General features: G+C 46.0%; 1 protein-coding gene across 1 annotated transcript in view; it reads left to right on the top strand.

The window, feature by feature from the left end:
• The first annotated feature begins 10,624 nt into the window (after window positions 1-10,624).
• SMAD7 (SMAD family member 7) overlaps window positions 10,625-24,045 on the top strand; it is a 107,547-nt gene continuing 94,126 nt past the window's right edge. Inside the window, exons 1-2 of the mRNA XM_083575768.1 lie at window positions 10,625-10,894; window positions 19,925-20,015. Coding sequence (XP_083431894.1) covers window positions 10,787-10,894; window positions 19,925-20,015 — 199 coding nt within the window. The 5' untranslated portion in view covers window positions 10,625-10,786. The remainder of the gene's footprint in view (window positions 10,895-19,924; window positions 20,016-24,045) is intronic.

Below are 24,045 nucleotides of genomic sequence, written 5' to 3'. Positions count from 1 at the left end.
ACCGGTGATTAAAGGTGCCAGTTTGGCAAGCCTGTCCAATGCCAGCCATATGAAGAAGTTCCCCACAGGGAATTTCCAGCTCACAAGTACTATTATTAGCTATCGGTTTCAAGTGCTTTCAAGCGCTGGGCAGCTGCTCAGGTAACAGCGAGGAACACAAGGCAGGTGAGGTGTAGGAATCCGCCTTTATAGGCTCTGCTCCGAAAGCTCGCGCCAACCCATGTCTCGGTCTCACTTGTTACCGTTTCCAGCTCAGAAAAGGCATTTATGAAACAATTAACAAGTCAGCGTCTCCACAAAGGCCTCCGCTGCCAAGGGCACAGGTGAGAGGGAACAACAGGCACAATGCACCATGGTACTTAGTGCTCAAAGACAATCTGCACTGCAAAACACTCAAAACACTTCAGACACACTGGCTGCTTTTGAGCAATGAGTCCCCTGCTTAAAGTTGGGGTGTCGATGAGCTCAATATGCCAGTGACCCCACTTTGCTCTTCCCTTCACACGAGGGGTGAGGGAATAAGCCACAAAGCTGCATTTAACCGTTGTTGCTGTTTAGTCGTTTAGTCATGTCCGACTCTTCGTGACCCCATGGATGTCAGGCACTCCTGTCTTCCACTGCCTCCTGCAGTTTGGTCAAATTCAAGCTGGTAGCTTCGAGAACACTGTCCAACCATCTCGTCCTCCATCGTCCCCTTCTCCTTGCGCCCTCAATCTTTCCCAACATCAGGGTCTTTTCCAGGGAGTCTTCTCTTCTCATGAGGTGGCCAAAGTACTGGAGCCTCAGCTTCAGCATCTGTCCTTCCAGTGAGCACTCAGGGCTGATTTCCTTCAGAATGGATAGGTTTGATCTTCTTGCAGTCCATGGGACTTTCAAGAGTCTCCTCCAGCACATAGCTTTCCATAATGTGCATCCTGAGAAAGTCTGGTGGAAAAATATATATGGGGGGGGGGGGGGGGAACCCTGAGGGAAAGAGAGCATCTTATCAGGAAGTCCATTCTGCACAGTGTAGGAATCGGGACTTTAGTGTTGTGGCTCCTGCCCTTTGGAATGACCTCCCCTTGAATAGCAGACAGGCACTGTCTTGGCTGAATTTGGGGGGATATTTAAGATCTACCTTTCCCAACAAACCTTTTAAGGTGAGATCTTTCCTAGTCTGCATCTCAATTGGAATATAATAATAATAATAATAATAATAATAATAATAATAATAATAACAGTTTTATCACTTGTTTGCCTCCCTGGGATCCTTAGGGAAGAAGGGTGGGCCATATATTTAGTAAATAAATAAGCTCCCCTCCCCACACAGAGGAGTGAGGGCTGAGCATGCTGACTTATCAGGAGAGAAACTGGAATATCAGGTGGAGGTGGAATGGAATGCGGGGCAGAGCTGGCTGGCTGAAACCTGAACAAGGGGCATTCCATGCTGCAACTTTTTATTGCAGGTCCTACCTAACAGCAATAAAGAACAGCAGCTCAAGGGGGAGGGATGGGACAGGAAGCAGGACTAACAAGGAAATGCAGTTTCACATACTTAGGTTTTCTCTTGTTTGGGGGTGAAGACTAAATGAGGTTGCACTGTACCTCTAGAGCACTGTTTCCCAAACTTGGCTTTCCAGCGGTTTTTGGACTACAATTCCCATCATCCCTGATCACTGGTCTTTGTACCTAGGAATGGTGAGAGTTGTAGTCCAAAAACTGCTGGAGACCCAAGTTTGGGAAACACCGCTCTAGAGACTTCACAAAAATAACGGGTTTTGAGTATGATTAGCCGGGGAAAGAGGAGACGGGGAGGAAATATTTCTGCCAACCCCAAATATCTAAAGGGCCGTTTGACAATGGAACTGCCTCCCTTGGGAGGTTGTGGACTCTCCTTCAATGGAGGCTTTTAAGCAGAGGTTGGATGGCCATCTGTCATGGATGCTGTAGCAGAGATTCCTATATTGCAGGGGGTTTGGCTAGATGATCCTTTCCAACTCTACAATCCTATAATTCTACGGTTCTTGCTCCTGCCACTGCTCTCCGCATTGGAGAAGGCAGGAAGCTAGCAGCAATGGCAAGGAGAAGGTGTTCCTGCACATCTGGGGACGCGACAGAGCATCTGCTTTGTATGCACAAGCTCCAAGCTTTGATCCCCAGAAGCATCTCCAACTAGGATTGGAAAAGGCTCCTTTTCTGAGCACAATCCAAAGTGTTGGTGCTGACCTTTAAGGCCCTAAATGGCCTCGGTCCAGGATACCTGAAGGAACGTCTCCACCCCCATCATTCAGCCCAGACACTGAGGTCCAGCTCTGAAGGCCTTCTGGCGGTTCCCTCCCTGCGAGAAGCCAAGTTACAGGGAACCAGGCAGAGGGCCTTTTCAGTAGTGGCACCCGCCCTGTGGAACGCCCTCCCACCAGATGTCAAAGAGAACAACAACCACCAGACTTTTAGAAGACATCTGAAGGCAGCCCTGTTTAGGGAAGCTTTTAATGTTTGATGGACTACTGTATTTTAATATTTTGTTGGAAGCTGCCCAGAGTGGCTGGGGAAACCCAGCCGGATGGGCGGGGTATAAATAATAAATTATTATTATTACGCCTGCCTGAGACCCTAGAGAGTCACTGCCTGCCAGTGTGGACATTGCTGAGCTAGATGGACCGATGGTCTGACTCACTACGAGGCAGCTTCCGATGTTCCTCTACATGGCCAGGGGTCTCTGGGGTTGGAAGTGGACCCACTGGGGTGATGCGAGCCTTGAGAGGCACCCAGGGAGGCCAACCCCTAACACCAGCCCTGGCGCAGGCAGGAGTGAAAGCAAACAATAGAGGCTAGAGGAAGGACACAAAGCACTTTAAAGGTAAGGACAAGAAGTCTGTGCTTTGCTGTATGTTTGTTGGCAGAAAGATGAGACACAATAAATAACTATCTTGCGCGCACAGCAAAAGGAACAGAGAACATGGGGAGTTATCAAGGGAATATGTTCAGGGTTAGATCTGGGTGTGTGGCTCTGTGTGTGTGTGTGTGCGCGCACACAATCCCTATATCCTGGGAAATTGTGTACAATTCTCCCTGCCCCCCCCCCCTTCATGTTGGTCATTTGTCCCACACTTGCTGTTTGTAGAGGCTGGAGAAGATTGGCATCTGTAAGCCACAGGACCAGGAGACAGGAAGTCTGCATTTTCTTCCTGGTTGTGCTATGGGAATGATTCCCAGCCTTTATTACTGGCTCCCTTGTCGCTGGCTCTCGCTCTCGGTCAGCTCAGATAAGTCACGTACTTTCTCCCTGGCCCCCATAAGTCTAGGGCTCGAGCATAACGGGAACTGCCTCGAAGGGCAGTCAGGCCAGAGACGGAATCAAAACCCGAGTTCAGAAAGGGAAGCAAGCTGTTCATTCAGTTAGGAAAACGGAGTAGGGAGGAAAGGGACAGAGGCTTGCGCAGATAACATTTTAAATCAAGGACCGCCTTCCCCAACCTGACGCCCTCCTATCAGCCCCAACCAGGCGTGCCTCTTTATCGACCTTTTTGTGTGACTTGAATGCTAGGATGCTCCAGTCTGAAATCCTGCCTGTTTTGTCAGTGCAGTACCTCAACAAAATAAGGTGCAATATAAAATAAATTGTACACAACTCTTTTTTAAAAAGGCTTTCTGAGACCCTTGGGAAAGGATGGACAAGTCCATCAGAGTAAACTCTCAGATCTTGGGGTTCTTTAGGAAGTGTCTCTTAGCCTAGTCCCCAAATGAATGTCATTACAGGCCCTAAGCACTGAAAAGATTATGGTGCTCCTCCCCAGGAATTTCAAAAGAAAACCAATATTAAACCATAAAACAGCATGTATAAACAAAAAAACAGATAGATTTACTGTGACACATGACAGGATCTTATTTCCTTGCATTATTTTGATCGAAGTTAGCAGGGCATCCAGAGGCATACCTAGGCTCCCTTGCACCCTTGGCAAAGAGCTGTATCATCAAGGAGAGGTGTGAGTTTTGCAGGGGGCCCACCCAGGCCTGTGCCCTTGGCCCACCCCTAGGTACGCCCCTGAGGATATCCCCTAGTTTAGGTGAAGATAAGCAATAAAAAGATAACAGAAAAACAGGGGAAGAGTATGCAGTGGAGGGTTCGGAAGTCTAATGAAGTTATGGTGTTTCCCATGATTACTACTGTCAAATGTCAATTTCTTTAAAAAAGAAAGGTCTCTCTCTCTCTCTCTCTCTCTCCCCCCCCCCCCCGTGTGTGTGTCCACCCCTGCTTTGCTGGTGCCTTAAGTGCATGCTTAATCTGTATATTGGTTAATTCAGCACTGTTGACACCCAAGAGATCAGTAGTAAAATGGATCAGATGTTGCAGGCTGCCCTGTGATCTTTGGATGAAGGCAGTACAGAAATTCAATAAATAAGAAATAATAATAACAATCAGATGGGAATCTAGTTCCACCAGCTTTATCATTGGAGGAAACCAAGGATCTGTTGGCCTTAGTGGGTTGAAATGCAGTGAGGCCATTCCCCACCCCCTCCAATTGCATCTCGAGCCGTATTTGTACAAAGTTGTTTACATCAGAGGTGGGTTGGGGATGTCTTCACCTGATGCGTATGGCCTTTTTGGTTTCCATGCCCCTACAACATCCCTCTGCCGCCAGAACTCCTATTCATTAAGCTTCCATCTGCACTTCTGCATTTATCTGTGCCTGAACGATGGCTGTTAGGGTATGTTCAGATTACCACTGACCCCACTTCCAGTTTTATAAAAAGACTGAAACTGGCTTGGGGGAGGGATGCATGCAGCAGCAGTATTTGCCAAGGAACTGCAGGATCAATATGGATTGCAGTTAGGGTCATGCAGAATGCGGCTTCAGAAATTAGCAGTGGGAGTGCAATGTGAGCATCCCCCAAGGCATCCTATATCCACTTACTTTGGAGTGAGGACCATTGAACGCAATGGGATAGACATGAGCGGCAGGGCCAGAGCCCAAACATGGCCCTCCAGCTCTCTCTCTAGGCTGAAGGTAAAGGTAAAGGGACCCCTGACCATTAGGTCCAGTCGCAGACGACTCTGGGCTTGTGGCGCTCATCTTGCTTTATTGGCCGAGGCAGCTGGCGTACAGCTTCCGGGTCATGTGGCCAGCATGACTAAGCCGCTTCTGGTGAACCAGAGCAGTGCACGGAAATGCCATTTACCTTCCCACCGGAGTGATACCTATTTATCTACTTGCACTTTGACGTGCTTTCGAACTGCTAGGTTGGCAGGAGCAGGGACCGAGCAACTCTAGGCTACGCCTCTCCCTAGGCTACGCCTCTCTAGGCTACACCGAGCAACTCTAGGCTACGCCTCTCTAGGCCACCGCCACTCCCCAGCGCATGATCCTAACCAACTCTCTTGGGAATCTCTCTCTTGACTAGGTGGAGAATGGAGAGATCCATGAGGGTAGAAACCTCTGGCTTTGTTGTGGCTGGAATGTAGCTTAAGGATCCTATCAGTTGCTCCCCACCCTCATCCCATTTATGCCTCTGGCCCTGCCCACCACTGGCATGCAGTAGGAACGCAGCCCTCCAGCTGGAAAAAGCTTTCTCACCCCTGATGTATAGGATTGTGCTTTAAATCTTTCCCGAAATTCCCCACTTGTCTTGAGCAGCAAGGACTCTTGAGGACTGGGATGGGGGAAAGAAGTTGCCACTTTGATTTAGAGATCTGCCCGGCTCACTCTGCCTGAAGGGCTTTTCTACTGAGCCACTGAATTCTGCCCAATGTTTATTGTACTCCTGGTATCTTGGCCAAAGGGAGAACGGATCAGCTTGGGATGTGATAAGCCTTGCGGTTTCTGCCGCTGCTCACCCACCCACAGCATGCAGAGTTAAGGCTCAGCCCTTAACTGTTAAGGCTGATTATTTAGCACACAGATGCAGCAGTCAAAGGAACAGAAAGCAAAACGTTCTTTCTTTCTCACTTAACGCTTTCCTAGGGGAACATCACAGGCAGATTGCCAGGAGCACTGCTGGTGTCACGTATCGGAGATCCGGCTAAACGGTGAATCAGGGAAATCCCCATTTTTTACTCTCACTTCAGCCACGTACTCAGGCAGGCCCTCCATCTCTTTGCCTCAGACCCACACCAACAACATGGGGAACACCGAACCACCTCATGGGATTGTTGTAAGGAAGAAACACGAAATAAATGGGTGTGAAGTGCTTTCAGCGTTACAAAACCATTGTGGAAAGGCTGAATATTAAAATCGTAGAGTTGGAAGGGACACCGAGGGTCATCTAGTCCAACCCCCTGCAATGCAGGAATCTCAACTAAAGCATCCATGACAGATGGCCATCCAACCTCTGCTTAGAAACCTCCAAGGAAGGAGAATCTGCCATCTCTTGAGGGAGATTGTCCCACAGTCGAACAGCTCTTGCTGTCAGAAATTTCCTTGTAACATGAAGCCATTGGTTTGAGTCCTACCCTCAAGAGCAGGAGAAACAAGCTTGCTCCATCTTCCATGGGACAGCCCTTGAGATATCTGAAGATGCCCATCATGGCTATCAAGATTATTAGTGCTTACTGGAGAGAAGCAGTTTCCAAGTCAGAAATAAAAGTGTGTTTCTGCCTCTTTGGCAGGTATATCCAGCAGAAAATTCAGGGAGCAGATCTTTCACATTTCTCAGACTGAAGGCAATTTACAAACTGACCCACTGAATTCTTGTAAAGCTGAATGAAATCCCCAGTTTCACCTAACGCTGCCCCCAATACCTGCTCTTTCATTCTTCCCACCAGAGTCCTGTTTTTCCTAATCATTTCCTCCTTTATCCCCTGGCTTTTAAAAGTGGCTTTTTCCTTTCGTTGTTGCAGTTTCAGGGCAGCTAGAAGAGGCGAGCATCTTATTCGATAAAAACAAATTGATCTTGGAGAAAGTAAGACACCACCAAGCTATCTGACAACAAACTGGTAAGCTTCTACTATGTTTGTGATATATTTCATACTCACTAGCAGCCTCATACCCAAGAATCCAAAAAAAATATCAAAAAATCAATGCAGTTTTCAATGGTTCAGTCTACCATCTTGATTCAAAATGACACCTAATGGTATCCAGGCACAGACAGAAACCCGCTCCTTGATCTCAGGAACTATAATGCAAAGCTTAGCTGCTGTTGTGCTTTAGATTAAACTGAATCTGGCAACCCCAAATCCACTCCCAGGGACAATCCAAAAAGCAACATCTGGTCACAGTCTGAAGTCACAACAAAAGAGGCAAGGTCCAGAAACGGTCCAACATCAAAACACTGGGAATTTCCATCGTCAGCTAGATCACAAGGTACAGCAGGGAGCCGCTGCAAGGACAGCCAGCATTCTTTGCCAGGACCTGGACTGAGCCTTCAGAGTCCCACCCAGGCAATCTGGATTGCCCACCTTCTCAATTTAGAGTAACCCCTCCACCTATAGCCTGGAAGAAGGGATGCTAAGGCTATCAGCAGCTACCAACCACACTGGCTATGCTCTACCTCCACAGTCTGTGGCATAATGCCTCTGAACGCATAATCACAAACGAGGAGGATGCTTTTGTGCTCAGGTTCTGATCGTTGGTTTCCCATAGGCATCTAGCTGGCCTTTGTGAAAACAGGATGTTGGACTAGATGGGCCATTGGCCTCTTCCAACAGAATCTTCTTATGTTCTCATTCTGCTGTAAACACTCAAACCCAGGTTCCCTTGGGGGGGAAAGTAGTAAGTCTTATAACCAAAACATAATGAGTGGACTTCCAAGAATTGGAATTGGATAGTTGGTTAAAGCGTGGAGCTCATAAAACCAAGGTTGCAGGTAGAATCCCTGTAAGGGACAGTTATATATATTCCTGGGACTCAATGATCCTCCGGGTCCCTTCAAAGTCTACAATTTTACGATTCTGTGATTCTACAAACTGGCTTGCTACTCATATCATACTTATCTGGAGGTTGCCTAGTCTATATAGCCTGTATAGGAAAGCAAAGGGCTGTCTGCAAATTCAACTGAGAAAATTGAAAAACACGCAGTGAAAGCCATTCAACGTCCGAGGCGCGTTGGAAAACAGAAGCATTTACTTCCGTGTTTTCCGTGTTCGGGTTCTGAAATGTTCGTCAATGGAGAACCTCGAGAACCGAGGTACCACTGTATACTGGAAGCTGCCCAGAGTGGCTGGGGCAACCCAGTCAGATGGGTGGGATACTAATAATTAATAATAATAATAATATAGGCACAAGCAGAACACAGATTATTAGAGCTAGACAAGTAAACACAGCAGGGGTGACAGCTTGAATAAAATATTGGCGGGGGGGCTGGTAAGCCCCACCCTGAATAATCAATCACAAGATGACACACACACACACACACACACACACACACACACTTGAATGGAAATGCCCATCAACTTTGGGCCCCCCTGGCCTCATCAATTATTTTAGGGGGGGAGCAAAGAGACCTCAGCCCTTAGGAGTTGGCTCCTATGAAACACAGCATATTCCTGTGCGGCAGGCAGGTTTATTATCTGCCCAGTCTTGCCCATGTATATCAGTGGGGACCACACGATGCCCTTCGTGCACAGCCGATCACATCCCCCCTCTCTGCTGCTAACATACTTTGCGCACAAAACATGTGGACACCCTGTACAGTAAACAAGGATTGGAAGATGTGTTTGCCATGCTGCCGATAACTAAATGAAAGGTCCCCACAGAAACGTGAAAGCCAAGAAGGTAGGGGGGGTGGGATTAATTTGTTTTGCTTGGATGCGATTTAAATATGTCAATATTAGAGCAGTATAATTACCATCCGAGTCATTCCGGCAAACAAGCCGGTAACAGAGACAGCTTTAAAGGAGACACGTTTCCTCCTGGCACCGTTCTGAGACAGGAACCAATTGAATAAAATTAGCTCTCCTGATGTATGTTGCTTTGTCTTCAAGACCAACTCCGAGGATGCCTCGAAACCTTGGTGGAAGAGGCCAAAGCCTGGTGGAGGTAAGCTGACAGTTGCCTTGTTTAGCAGCTATATTGAGACAAATCTCCTGGCAGAATCCATTCATTCAAATCATTGACATTTATAGGTCCGGAAGAGGCCAAAATAATGAAGTCCTGCCTGCTTCCTGAAAGTAGGCTCTTCCATGCATCAACGCCACCTTTGAGATACATCAAAATTAACCTTCATGATCCAGAAAGCGGTTAGTCCCAAGCAAATCAGCAGGAATTAATGAATGGTCTTGAAATACAGGTGACTCCAGACAGCTCAAGCAGGTGTGCCAAGCCACAAACTACAGCTTCCCATAGCTGCTAGTCAAAACAGACTCCTAAAACAGTTAACAACCTGATCCCTATTTATTCAGAAGACAATCTTACAGATTTAAATTGTGCTTATGCTTATGTTTGAACTGTTATTCAGTCGGGTTTGGGCTGTTCTTCATTCAAGTTAGGAACTATCAATCACAGCAGGCCTAAGTGATATTACATTTTTGATGTTGGCACCCGCCTGTCTCAAGAGACAGTGGAGTGCAATTCTGGAGGTGAAAGTCAAACTGTTGCGTTTGCAGCAACCAATTACAGTGGTACCTCTGGATGCGGACGGGATCCGTTCCGGAGCCCCGTTCGCATCCTGAAGCGAACATAGCACGCGACTGCGCAGGTCGCCGCTTCCGCACATGCGCGTGACGTCATTTTGAGTGTCTGCGCATGTGTGAGCAGCGAAACCCAGAAGTAACGCGTTCTGTTACTTCTGGGTTGCTGCGGAGCACAACCCAAAAATGCTTAACCTGAAGCGTATTCATCCTGAGGTATGACTGTAATCTCCCCGGGGTGCAAGCCTGGACAGCATGTATGGAGGTCTGGGGCTTCCCAGATGACAAGACACTCACACACACACCCCAGCCTGGCTGATGTGGTCCAAAGGAAAAGAGCGATACATTTGGCACCAGCTTTGCTGTAGGAATTGCTGGAAAAAGGTGTGCAAGGCGCCATTCAACCCTCTTAGGGACTCCACTTTGGATCTGTGTAGGGTTTACTCAGTGATTTTTTTTCCTGGGGGGGGACGCAGGGGTATGCATGCCCATAAACATTTTGTGAATCTAATGGGAGAAATTTTTAAAATTAAAATTAGGTTTTTTTAGTTTATTCTCTAGCACAGTGAATCGTCAGTTCCATTGCTACCCCCGATGGCAGCCTCATTTCTTGTCACAGTGTTTCCTGATTCTCAGACAGAGTGAGATTACCCCTAAACACTTTTTTTAGGGGGGAAAAAGCACTGGGTTTACTCATTAGTCTTTTCTTGAAGAAATCCCACAAGGCAGACCAGAGTTTCTTTCCCCTGGATGAGCTACCTTCCCAGACTGACGAGCCCCACCTGCCCCTCACTTCCCTCTACAAAAACGAATAAAAAGACTCTGCCTTACCTTAGTCAGGCAATTGCGTCCGTCGAGCTCAGTATCTCCTATGATCTGGCTCCAGCCACACAGGCGCCTCCTAGGCCAAGAGGTCTACTTGTGAGTAAGCAAGGCTTGATTCTCCTTCACTGCCTGCAGCTGCGGTTTCAGAAGCCAGCACATAGAAGGCCTCCCTCTTGAGCAATGCGATTCCCAGGCCTCAGGGCCCTTGGGCCTAGTTGCGGAGTACAAGCCTCCGGCCTGCCTTGTGTGTTGCGCCCTTCGCCTGTGCCACGGACCTTGGACTGCTGCCTTACTCCGCTCCTGGGTCGTGTTTGGGCCTAGACGGAGTCTCTGGCTGGTTTGGGCACCCGCAGCCCCACTATCATTGCTGAGCAGTTTAGGGAAGGCTTTCGTCTTCGCCTCACTGGGGCCCCTGACATGACAGCACCCTCGAGAGCCCAGGAAAAGAAGCTGCATGATCCAAGTCCCAAGTTCTCAACAGGATTGCAAGCAGAAGGCCAGGGGTTCAATACCCAGCATCTCCAGGTACGGTCTTGCCTCAAATCTTGGAGAGCTGCTGCCGGTCAGTGTAGACCATGGGTAGGCAAACTAAGGCCCGGGGGCCGGATCCGGCCCAATTGCCTTCTAAATCCGGCCCGTGGATGGTCCGGGAATTATTATTTTTTATATATGAGTAGAATGTGTCCTTTTATTTAAAATGCATCTCTGGGTTATTTGTGGGGCATAGGAATTGGTTCATTCCCCCCCCCAAAAAAATATAGTCCGGCCCCCCACAAGGTCTGAGGGACAGTGGACCGGCCCCCTGCTGAAAAAGTTTGCTGACCCCTGGTGTAGACAATATGGGGCTAGATGAGCCCAATGGTCCGATGGCAGCGCAGGTTCCTGCAGGGCCTTTTAAAAGTGTGCCATTGCTAGGAAATAAAAGCAAAGTAAATGCCAGTTGGCTTTTTTCAGTAGCCTAGGGTTGCCGTATTCTGAGCAGCAAAAATCCGGACAGAAAAGTTGATGAGCTTTTTTGGCAAAATCACACACACACACAAAATTGATGTTTTTGAGCTGTCTTTAAGGAAAATCAGCAAAAACAACGCTGCCGACCTGGGTTGCCATGCGCCCAGATTTTCCTGGACATTTTGCTGATTTCCGCCAGGACACTGCAGTATTCCAGATGTGTCCGGGAAATTCCAGGTGTATGGCCACCCTACAGTAGCCTGATCAGGAATTCTGTATTCTGCTGAATTTGCTGGGTCCCAGTGCTGGATTCTTTGACAGAATGTGGTTTTACTTGTCAGAGCACTAAAAAAGAAGCAGCAGCTGGCTGGCAGCCCACCCTGATCTAGAACTCCTTACAACAATCATTTTTGTCTTTTTTCCCCCTTGTTGCCTCTTGACATGGAGACTTCCCACTTCCTTAACTCATGCTGATAGATAGTAGTGCCAATAAAACCAGGTCTGGTATTTTAATAGCTGCATTCAATCAAAGCACATTTCTACATGGACATTAAAAAAAAAAGGCATAACCATTCACAGAGCCACATTTTAAGGCTGAAAGGTAGGCACTGGTTTATTTTTATTTTCCTTTGCTTTGCTTGTGATTTCTTAACTGAATTGACTTGTAAGTCAACTTCTGCAAAGTTTGTCTTCAGGGAGAGCTCCATGTTTGAGGGGCATCTGGGCAAAGTGGCTTCTGGTGATCTCGCACGAGACTTTCCTCGTGTTGGTGGTGGCAGCAGCACACCAAGGGCAACTACCGGTTTTAGTTTTTCATAATGCCCCATTGCGCCTGATGTAGTGTCGCTCCAGGGCATCGTGGGAAAATAAAATTGAAGTTCACAGTCCCAGCTGCCCAATGTGGACTACCAAGAGTCAGTGTCAGCATATTGGTGAGTCCTGCAGGAACCCTGGCACCTGCCCTCAGATGCCAAGTAGTTATGCTGAATCTCATACCCCACAAGTGTCCCAGAAAAAAAGGGACATCCCATTTTTCTCTGCAAGAGCATGGCAACCGGTTTGGCTGCTGTGATATCGCGTGATTTTGCACTGAGATCTTGCCCTGAAAAGAATGCGCGTGGGGGGGGCATCATCTCGTGGGGCATCCCCAAACAATCATTTTTGGGAGCTGTTAGAGCACGGCCCCAATAACAGCACATTTTCGGACTTCTTGATATTGCATGGGTCATGTGATTTGGGAGCACAGCTGGAAAGATGCACATTCCCAGTTTTGGTACTCAATATGTTGGAGGGTATGGGATCTGCTTGTGTTGTTTGGCTCAAGTAAGAGCCAAAGGTTATGTTTATCCTAGCTGATAACCCCGTTCAGACATTAACTTACCTTGAGTTCAATATACACGAGACCTAGGCCTGCTCAAACCACACCTTCTCTCTTATTTTCATGGCATACCACAATCAAAGACTTCCTGGGTGAATTAACTATAGTTTTCCATACCACCTTTTTGATGTCTGTAGGGGCATTCTTGCTCTATAGCACAACTAAAGCGGGACATTTGTGGCCAAGAAAAGTTTGTAGATTATCATAAGCAAGTTATGGGACGCACACTGATTGGGAATGAAGTGGTACGTCTGCCCAGAAACCTTTGCAGGCATAAACAAGTACTGAAAGCAGGATCACATATAACTGCCCTGAAACCATCATAAATACACAATAAAAAGGACATCATGGGGGTCCTTCACATGTCTGTTCATCCCCTTGCATATGCATATGCATATGCTGGACTTCAGCCACCGTCTTGCAAATGCTTTAAATGCCTCCCTTGATTATTCATTGGGACAGGATTTACAATGTTCCAGCTGTGGGGAGGACTTCTTATATTACTGTATTCATATGGTTAAAATACCAGCATCCCAAGAATACCTTTAAGGACAGAAGTGGACTTTTAGCTTATCTAAAGTCTTTCCTGCTGACACATGTAAAAATAATAACATTAATAATTCTTAACACTTGCCTTCTCCCTCTTTAGCTGGTTTTACTAAAGAGTTTTTTTGGAGCAGCTTTGAGTTTAGCCATAAATATAATTTCCAAATCCTGGCTTCGGGTAAGATGATCCGAGACACCATTCCAGTGTCACAAAGATTTTGTTGCCCATCTACAAAGAAACAAACATTTCTTGGAAGGCGACAAGCGGGAGCTCTGTTTGTGTCCGTTCCCCGAGGGCAACCCAGTAATCAGTAAGGCGTTATTTTTAGGAAAATGAGATCCAATGCAGATATCAGTTCCCCTTAAAGCTACTTTTGGGCCTGCACTATTTATCTATTTTGGTGCCACTTCTGATGGCAGCACTTGCAGAGCTCCTCTCAGCTTCCATCAGAAGGACTGGCCCAAATGCCTGCAGAAGAATGATGAGCAACAGTTCGTTTCCAGGCCCAATTCAAGGTGCTCATGTTAGTGTTTAAAGCATGTAATGACTTGGGCTCCAAATATCTGAAAGACCAGCTTCTTCTCTATAGAAGGAACTTTCTTTTTACCAATCTCCTCATTTGGGGAAAGTTTGCTCTTTTGAAGTCAAATGTGGCCATGTTGGGTTTTCTTGGCGATTGGTCATTTGTTTACATGTATGGTTTTCCCAGTAGTGATGTATGGAAGTGAAAGCTGGACCATAAAGAAGGCTGATTGCCGAAGAATTGATGCTTTTGAATTCTGGTGCTGGAGGAGACTCTTGAGAGTCCCATGGACTGCAAGAAGATCAAACCTATCCATTCTTAAGGAAATCAGCCCTGAGTGCTCACTGGAAGGACAGATCCTGAAGCTGGCCACCTCATGAGAAGAGAAGACTCCCTGGAAAAGACCCTGATGTTGGGAAAGATGGAGGGCACAAGGAGAAGGGGACTACAGAGGACGAGATGGTTGGATAGTGTTCTCGAAGCTACCAGCATGAGTTGGACCAAACTGCGGGAGGCAGTGGAAGACAGGAGTGCCTGGCATGCTCTGGTCCATGGGGTCACAAAGAGTCGGACACGACTAAACAACAACAACAACAAAATGTTTAGTTTAATACCACCATGGTCATTGCTCTCATAGTTGGCTTGACAACACCTACATCTTGCAGCAGGTACTGAGCACCACTCAAGATTAGGTCCAGGGTTTCTGCCATGGCTAATTGCTCTTGGGCAGAGTCAAATGGAATATCTAGAAATTGTACCTCTTTGTCATGACTAGAACACATATGTAGCCAGTCTATGTGCAGGAAGCCTTGTCCCCAGAGTTGCTCAGGAATTCCAAGAAACCAACAAATCAGTGCAGTTTTGAAATCAGTGGCTAAGGTCAGTTTTGATTAGGTTCATTCCACCACCTTCTTGATTCAAAATGGTGTCCTGCTATATCCGAACACAGACACAAAATGGCTCCTTGATCTCAGGAACCATCACCAAAAAATTGGTTTTGATATCTTAATAGGTGTCCAAATGAACGAATAAACACACAACTTTCCAATATATATAATGCAAGTGGATGTCACTTGGCTGGCAAAAGCTGAAAAATTTTCTTCCATCTGGTAACATGGAAGCTTACCTTTCAGCAGAATCCGCCTGAAACACCTATCTTGGAAAGCGTTGCAGCTTCAATTAAAGGCTCCATTTCTTTACATGACCCAGATGCCTATGTTCTGAAATTCCACTTGGCAGTATTTTCATTGTGAAGAAACATCTTTCCTTTCTGACGCACCAACTTCCTTGTGAACTGGCTGTTCTCAGTTTGGATGTGTTCGCAGATACAATGGACGTTCCATCATCAGGCCATCCTGAAGTGACTTACAAGAGGCAGAGGGTTCTTTTCAGTGCCAGGAAATGTAACATTATTGTTGTCTCTGAATTGGTGCTCTCGCAAGCTGTTAAATCCTTGGCCCCAAATTAAAAAGAGAGACAGAGAAGTATAGAATTATTTCTTTTCTTCCCGGGCCAGGGGGGAAGGCGGGGGGGGGGGGAGAAAATATATCAAAGGAAACGAACACAGTTACACAACCCTTTCTCACCTACTATCAAGCCTCATCTCTGTTAGCAAAAATATCATGTTACCTATTTTGTGTCTTTCATTGTGTGAGACCAACAAAAGTACAAACACTGAAATCTGCTATGGTGGATATCAAATGTTCCAAGCCGGATAGGGTAATTTTGTGATCACTGAAAGAAGAAAGTTACAGCAGAGTGTTCTCTAACTGCTACACAACTGTGTGAGACAATACATTATACTGGGGTGACTCGACACCACAGGACCCTTGCAGACTTCCTTTTTTTGTTGTGCGTTTATGATGATTTGTGCTCATGATGGTATTGGGGCAGTTATATGAGATCTTGCTTTCATTACTGTTCGAGACTGCAGAAGTTTTGATTTGAACATATTTCCAATCAGTGTATTACCCTGAAGTAAAGCTGAAATCCTGTAACTTCTTAGGTCTCTATGTGCATCAGTTCCAGTTAATTTTTTTCCTGCTTCTGCTGCACTGTATTTTGAGAGTGCCCCTGCAGACAGCAATAATATGGTGACACAGTGGAAACATCACACAACTAATAATGCAGGGACGGGTGGTCTGGTGTAAGTTCATCACTTTTTGCATCAGCTACATGTTGCAGAATGCACCTGCAAAAAAAGAGCAGTTTGGAGAGAGCCAGAAGCTCATCAACCACTACGTAAGCAATTTGCAAGCTTTCTACATTCAGGAAAAAACTTTCCCATTAACCAGCCCTCTGACAAACCACTGTATATTTGTTGAATTGCCTTTTTCCCATATAGCCATCCCAGATGGGGGATCTCTTCTTGTTCCATCAGCTCTGTTCATCATTATACCATCTGTATGGCATTGCGAAGCTGGTTTTTCTGCTCTTGTGGCTATTAAAGCAAAGTGGTGCGACAGACTGGCTGTTGAAAGTGACCTGAGATGTGGCAAGCATGGCTCATCCATGCTCACATTAATAATAATTGAAGGCAAGGAAACTAGCACTAATATGCCCAGGAACCTCACCAAAATGCTGGAGAGGATGCACCTCTACAGGCACATACCTCCACATGTGGTGGGAATGCCCTAGAATCCAACTAATCTGGACAACAATCATACAAGAAATATGCAAAATAACTAAGCAAGTATTAGAAATCACCCCAGAACTGGCCCTACTAAACATATTCCAAGATAATAATGCCCACTCACATCATAAAGAGCTCATAACCCACCTACTCTCCACAGCCAGAAATGTCATAGCCAAACACTGGAGAGACCTGTCAGCAGTAAGCATGTAGCAATGGTATCAAATAGTAAGGGAAACAGCCTTATTAGAAAAACTAACCAATAAAGTGAAACTGACACGGGGTCAAATAGAAGATGTCTTCACCCTGGTATGGCTTCCCTTTATCACATACACAGCCCAACAAGACGACAATAATCCCCTGACAGCATACGAATCAATATGGCAAACCTGATACAAAAACACCCACCCACCCCACTCACACATGAAAACAAAGTTCACCACACCAATCACAAATGAACAACCACACCCTAGGCCAACCCCAACCTCTCTCACCACCAAAGGAACACAAGCGAATAGTAAAGAGAACCTTCAGAAGCGATGCTGACACAAAACCCCACACGTACATTAAGTAAAATAGAAACACCGCCATCTGATCCCACCCCCACTCACCGTGGCCCCTCCACCTCTTTCCGCATTTTCTTCCTAATGTAGCACTAATGTCTCAACAAATGAAACTGATCTATAGAAAATGTGACTTGAACATTGCACGTACATTGCACATGTAACCAAGAAACCATTGCACATTGCACATGTAAACCAAGAAATATTTAATAAAAATATGTAACAAAATAAATAAATAACTGAAGGCGCCTTTTTGAAATTTCATGTGGGTGGTGTTTTTTTTTTTGAAAATTTGCATATATATATTGGAATATAAATACTTAGATTTACTTTTATTATTAAGCCCAAAATTATTATTTGACGTTAAAAGTATGGGAAGAGTACAGTGGTGCCTCGCAAGACGAAATTAATTCGTTCCGCGAGTTGTGTCGTCTAGCAATTTTTTCGTCTTGCGGAGCGCGGATTCGCTGGGTATTAACGGCTTTAAGAAAAAGGAAGCAAACTCGCAAGACGTTTTTGTCTTGTGAAGCAAGCCCATAGGGAAAATTGTCTTGCGAAGCAATGCAACGCAAAAAACGAAAAACCCTTTCGTCTTGCGCGTTTTTCGTCTTGCGAGGCATTCGTCTTGCGAGGTACCACTGTATGGGATTTTTCTGTTAGCTGAAAGGGGGCATGGGTTAGAAAAGGCTAAGAAACAACGCCCCAGCAGAAGGAGTGCACTGGATACTGCCTGATATCTTTTCCCCATGTACTGTACACATAAAAGCTTTTGGCGTGTGTACGTAAAAAGTTAACAGTGAACGGTTCCAAAATGGAAACGGAAACCTGACATAAAGGCTGTAGGTCTGTGCAGCTTGTGACTCCTGTTACTCAAGCTGGTGGTAAATCCATACAGTTTATGGATTCTCTAGTGAATAATAATAATAATAATAATAATAATAATAATTTATTTATACCCCGCCCATTTTGCTGGGTTTCCCCAGCCACTCTGGGCGGCTTCCAACAGAAAATACAATAACCTATTAGACATTAAAAGCTTCCCTAAACAGGGCTGCCTTCAGATGTCTTCTAAAAGTCTGGTAGTTGTTTTTCTCCTTGACATCTGGTAGGAGGGTGTTCCAAAGGGCGGGCACCACTACCGAGAAGGCCCTCTGCCTGGTTCCCTGTAACGTGGCTTCTCGCAGTGAGGGAACCGCCAGAACTTTTATGCCTGACCCCAATGGATTCCATTTGCCTTCGTGGCTCATAAATGGCACAGGCTTTCTCTAAAATTCTATTTTGACTGACGTCCTACATCCCCAACCCCATTTGGTTTTCAAAGGGCTTAAAGAACCAAGTACGTTTTATCAGGGTACAGTGGCCTTCTGTTAGGGCTAAGCGTGGGACCTCTGTACCATGGACCCAAAAGGGGCTTTGAACGCTCTGCCCATTAGCTGGTTGACCACCTGATCGCATGGGCAGTTTGTGCATCCGTAAGCTGCGTTGGTCAGATGCTCGGGTGCAGCATAGGTGCAAACCAGTTCAGGCTGCAATCCTACATGCACTTACATGGGAGCGGTCCGTGTTGACCTGAATGAAGCTTACTTCTGAGTAGACGCCGCTGGGATGTCACTGTTAATTGTCCCCTTTGGAAGTGATCAAGCCTTACTGAATCTGAGTTGGAAAGTGATACGGTGCCGAGCGCAGGGGCTCGAGGCAAATGATGACATATTCAAAGCTGTTTGGGGACGGAACTTCCGTTATCCCCGCTCTGTTCCAAGAACATGCCGCTGTTCCAGCAGCAGACTGGAAGGAGAGGCGCATGTCGCAAATGCCGGGTCTTAGCAGCAGCCCAAAGCGGCTGAGGGTGATGACGGGAATGGGATATAGAGGTTGGCGCAGGCAGATGGGGCCTTGATACATCTCTGTAGCAAAAAGGACCACTCCTCCTCAGCCCTGTGCCTTTTAAATTTAAAACGAGCCCTGCCAAAATGCAATCCGATTTATTTACAGCCAGGACAGAATCTGTGGCCTCTTGACTTCCTAAGAACACGGCTAGCGACCAGGGCATATCGGGAAAGGCCTGGGATTCTGTTCCCTCTTCAGAAGCGAAAAGAAAAGCCCCAGAGGTTCCCCTCCTTCCTCTTTGCAAGTCCTTTGCACTCCCTCCACCGATGACTGATATATAAATGCAACGATATCAAATGGGCTGGTCCCATTTCACAAGCACGCCCTGGCTGCCTTACATCTTGGCCCGAGATCGAATCTCACAAGATACTCTGCAGTGATTTACGGGTGACTCTCAATTTGTCACCGGCTGTTGCAGGAATTAAGGCTGTGTTTTGCATGCTAAAGCCTTGCTTATTTTTCTGTTCTTTCTTAATCTATTTGAATAACACTACCAGGGTGCTGTTTCATCTGGAGCATTTCCCATTCAAATAGTTATTGCTTCACTTTCTTCGCTCTTTCATGTTGCCACAGATGTGGCGGATCTGTGTTGTGCGCATGTTCCCTGCCTCGTGTTGCAGACCAAGCCATGACACAAGATTTAGGTAACGCAGATTTATGGCTACAGTTTTGTAGACTCCTTTGGGGAAGGGACGCAGTCGTAATTGCTGCAAACGCTTGTTCTTTCTTTCTGCTGGCGCCATTGTTGTCTTTTTCTCCTTGCAACATTATTTTTAATTTCGTTTCTATAACACTTTATATTTTTTAAGAACAAAAATTTCAAAGAAGTTTACAACCTACATTAAATCATCAAATAAAACACCCCAAAATAAAACTCTCCCCCCACAACCTCACAATGCCTGTGATAGCAACGTCCCATACCAGATATAACCTACGGATAGGACTCTGAACTGAAAACAGAGATGTTTTACGTACCTTTGTTATCCATGAAAATCATTCAATAAAAATAATTTTAAAAATACAAAATATACATTCAAAGCAACAGAAGAAGAAACTAAAATATAATCTTTTGCACAGAACGCATCTGCTGCAGTTGCTGCCGCTGCCAGTGATTCTAAGTCAACAGCCATGCTCAGGAGCACACAGCCATCATCTTCCAGAAAATCAGGTGAGTTGAGTGTGATGCTACTTCTTGCTATTTTAATTTTGCCCCAGGAGTGCTTTGGGCCTTCTTAATGTAAGTAGTAGTTGTGGGGCGGTTGGGAGAGCAGGCTTCTTTTGGGCCCTGGTATTCAAAGAGGATGTGGCAGATGCCAGGAGGGCAGTTCTCAGAAGTGAGCCCACTCTTAACACCTGGTCTTTCAATAGCAAATATGACATCGTTGACTGTGATGGTCTTCCAGGACTTCAAGAGTCTGCTGACAACAGCTTCACAGTTGTCAAAGGGACATTCCCACATGCCAAAGAAGAACATAGGCTGCCAACTCAGATTTTATTCTATAAGCAATGGAGACTAGAATGTTTGGGTTCCCCCCCCCCACGTAGTCCACTCACAGTTTAGATCTGTTACAAAAATTTTCGCCCCTGAAAAGCTGCTTCTTGAGAAACCCGTATCATTCAGAAAATAAAAGCTCATTGCAGGTTAATTCTGTGCTATCCCGCAGTTTGAGAACAGATGTATGTGGTGCCAGCCATCAGGAGGGTGATTATCCAGACCTGTCCAACTGACACTCTACCAGGATCTGCAATAGACACTTCCTTCTTAATTTCTCAAGTCGGGAGGAAAATGCATGAGAAGGGGAGGGTTTTCAAATATGTTGTGAAGTTACCACATCTACCCTTATGGCTGGCATGATCTAGCATGTTGAGGATGAGAATGCATCATTCCAGATTGAGAGAGATGGCATTTTTTATATTACAAATGGGTTTAGTGCGTACACAGCCTTGGATTAGCCTCTTTTGCTCTTCTGCAAGAAAACAGGTGGCCTGTCGCGAAGCTAAGCCAAGAGAGGTCAGTGGCTAGAAGTAGTGAAATCTATACTGCGATAAATGCATGGAGGGTGATGTTCTGCTGGTGATTGTAATAATGAAGGTCACATCCACACTATGCCTTTAAAGCACTATTATATACCACTTCACAAATTGCGACTTCCCCCAAGAATCCCGAGAACCGTATTTTCATCAGAGAGGTGGGAATTGTTAGGAGACCTTGAACCAACTATAGCTTGCAGAATTATTTGGGGGGAAGCCATGGCTCTTAAAAAGTCTTACAACAGTGCTTTAAATATAGTGCGGATGTTTGCCGGATTTTTTGATGGGTTTCAGTTATACACAATTTCGCCAACACGCATAGTGACTCGGAACGTAACCCGGGGAGTGGGGAGCTGCCTGTACTTTTGTGAAACATTTTTCCACAAGACACGTGTGCACAAGGACCCCTAGGCGATTTGTTAAGCGAACCCCCGGCCGTTACGGAAGATGATGAGGCATCTCCCAGGATACTCAGTAAATTGACTTGGGAACAAGACAAGCCTTTTGGGTCTGGCCATAACTCTGTGATGGCTCATGCGTTCTGCCTGCAGATGACTGCGTGTTAACTCCCTACCATCTCTTGGGTAGTAGCTAGATAATACTGATCTAAATGGTCCAGTGCTCAGCCAATTAAGCTGCTATGTCATAGTTCCAAACTATATTTCGTGTTATGGGGAGAGATTCTCCAAACAACTCCAGTCTGGCTGTGGTACAAGTTAACACATTCCAGTAAGTCTTAACCTTAGGAGGTTTTTATTTTGTTTTATTAATCATACACTTGAACCACCCTCTCCAGTGGATTGAACCCAGGGGTGGGGAACATGTGGCCGTTGAGATGTTGTTGGGACTCCCAACTCCCATCAGCCTCAGCCCGCATGGCCAGTGGTCAGGGATGATGGGCGTTGTAGTCAAACAATAGTTTAGCCAACCCTGATGGAGCCAAACTTCACAACAGAAGGTTTAAACCTGTCTGGCACACAGTGTTAGATTATCCAAACGATAGGGTTGCATCCCACACAGGCAACCCTGGATTTGCAATTAGATTTTTTTGTTTAAGAATAAATATAAATATGAATCTCCTAGAAAGACATTCAGGTAATGCAAAGTTTGTGTATTTGCCCTGTCCAAATCCCATCAAATTCATTTCTTTTTTTTTTTAATTAAAAAAAATCGCCCAACAAAATGAAAGTCAGGCTAGTTATAGCTTCTGCTAATAGCTGTCATGGTGACTGGTCCTGTATGCATACTTTGAACAGGTGTAAACAATACTTGTGGTGGTAACCCACTGTGTCAGAAATGGGGCCTGGGCGTTCAACTAAGGGTGTATATTTAAGATCACTTAATTGAACTTCTGCATATTGTCTCTCTGCAGTCTGGTATGACCCCCAAAGTGTTAGGATATTTAAAATACCACTGTGTCCTTCTGAGAATTTGCCTCTTAAGCCAGTCCCATTAGAATTTATTGGATTTTTGTATTTTTATCTGGAAACGATAGGAGGAGACATTGATATATGTCTTTCTGCCATCCGTTTCCCACAAGGACTAAAAAGAAAAAAGAAAAGAAAAAGGCAGTGTACCTTATTTTATGATCAAGGGGTCATTCATCTAGAGCTGCTTTAAAGCCACAGTAGACTTTTTGCCAATCGCTAATAGAAACTAAATAAACACAGCCAAAACAGTGTCATCTATCTGTGGGTGAGTAATTATGAAGGATTCCTCTTTAAATAGATGTTTAAGTAAATATAGAAATATCGTTTTACAAATGCTGGCTCAAGACGAGAGGCTTGCTGGACTGCACAGCAAGGGCACTCTGGTGTGTGTGTGTGTGTGTGTGTCTGTCTGTCTGTGTGTGTGTGTGTGTGTGTGTGTGTCTGAGTGTGAATAAGAGGCCCAATTTACATGTTATCGACATGGTGCAACAAACAAACAAACTCCCATCTCCCTGTGGTCAGGCTCCGTGCCACATTTGTTATGGGCCTCCAGGCAAGATGCCTTCAGTTGGCTGTCTCTCTTTCTGACCCAGTAGGGCCTCCTGCAAAGTCAGAGCACATCCAGTGCCCTTTGTGATGGCACAGCTGAGGGTCAGCAATCTTTTTGGGCCAGTGGGCGCATTTGGGAATTTGGAGAAAGCCGGTGGGTGCCGGTCACTAAACGGTTGCCGTGTCTGTCTCGCCAGCATGGTGCATGCTCTAGTTATCTCCCGCTTGGACTACTGCAATGCGCTCTACGTGGGGCTACCTTTGAAGGTGACCCGGAAACTACAACTAATCCAGAATGCGGCAGCTAGACTGGTGACTGGGAGTGGCCGCCGGGACCACATAACACCGGTCTTGAAGACCTATATTGGCTCCCAGTGCGTTTCCGAGCACAATTCAAAGTGTTGGTGTTGACCTTTAAAGCCCTAAACAGACTTGGCCCAGTATACCTGAAGGAGCATCTTCACTCCCATCGTTCTGCCCGGACACTGAGGTCCAGCTCCGAGGGCTTTCTGGTGCTTCCCTCACTGCGACAAGCCAAGTTACAGGGAACCAGGCAGAGGGCCTTCTCGGTAGTGGCACCTGCCCTGTGGAATGCCCTCCCATCAGATGTCAAGGAGATAAACAACTACCTGACGTTTAGAAGACATCTGAAGGCAGCCCTGTTTAGGGAAGTTTTTAATGACTGATGCTTTAATGTATTTTTAATCTCTGTTGGAAGCTGCCCAGAGTGGCTGGGGAACCCCAGCCAGATGGGCGTGGTACAAATAATAAGTTGTTGTTGTTGTTGTTGTTGTTATGCCATAATACAAAATGGCTGGAGTGGGGTCACGGCATATTGCAAGATGGCTGCCACACCGGAAAGAGCAGAAAATGAGGCAGAACCACAAAATAGCGCAGGCGTGCCCTCCTATGAACCGTCTCCACCGATGTGGGGGGGAAAGGCACCTATATCAGCCACTATTCCACGCACTCACAGAGAGTAGTTCTTCAGAACAGAAGAGGCGCATGTGAGCATCTTGAAAGGGGCTCGTTCAATATCGAAAGAACTGATCAGGAAGAGCAAGCCGTCTTTTATGCATTGTAGAATAACCTCCCCAGAAACAAGTCTTCTGGGCCGTGGTCTCCCTTTGCACTTGGCTTGGCTAGATGGGAGGCTATGCACGCTGTGTATGACCTTCCCAGAGCCCA

Source organism: Podarcis filfolensis, assembly GCF_964270895.1.
Source record: "Podarcis filfolensis genome assembly, chromosome: 11".
NCBI lineage: Eukaryota > Metazoa > Chordata > Lepidosauria > Squamata > Lacertidae > Podarcis > Podarcis filfolensis.
This window is presented reverse-complemented; position numbering and strand designations above follow the sequence as displayed.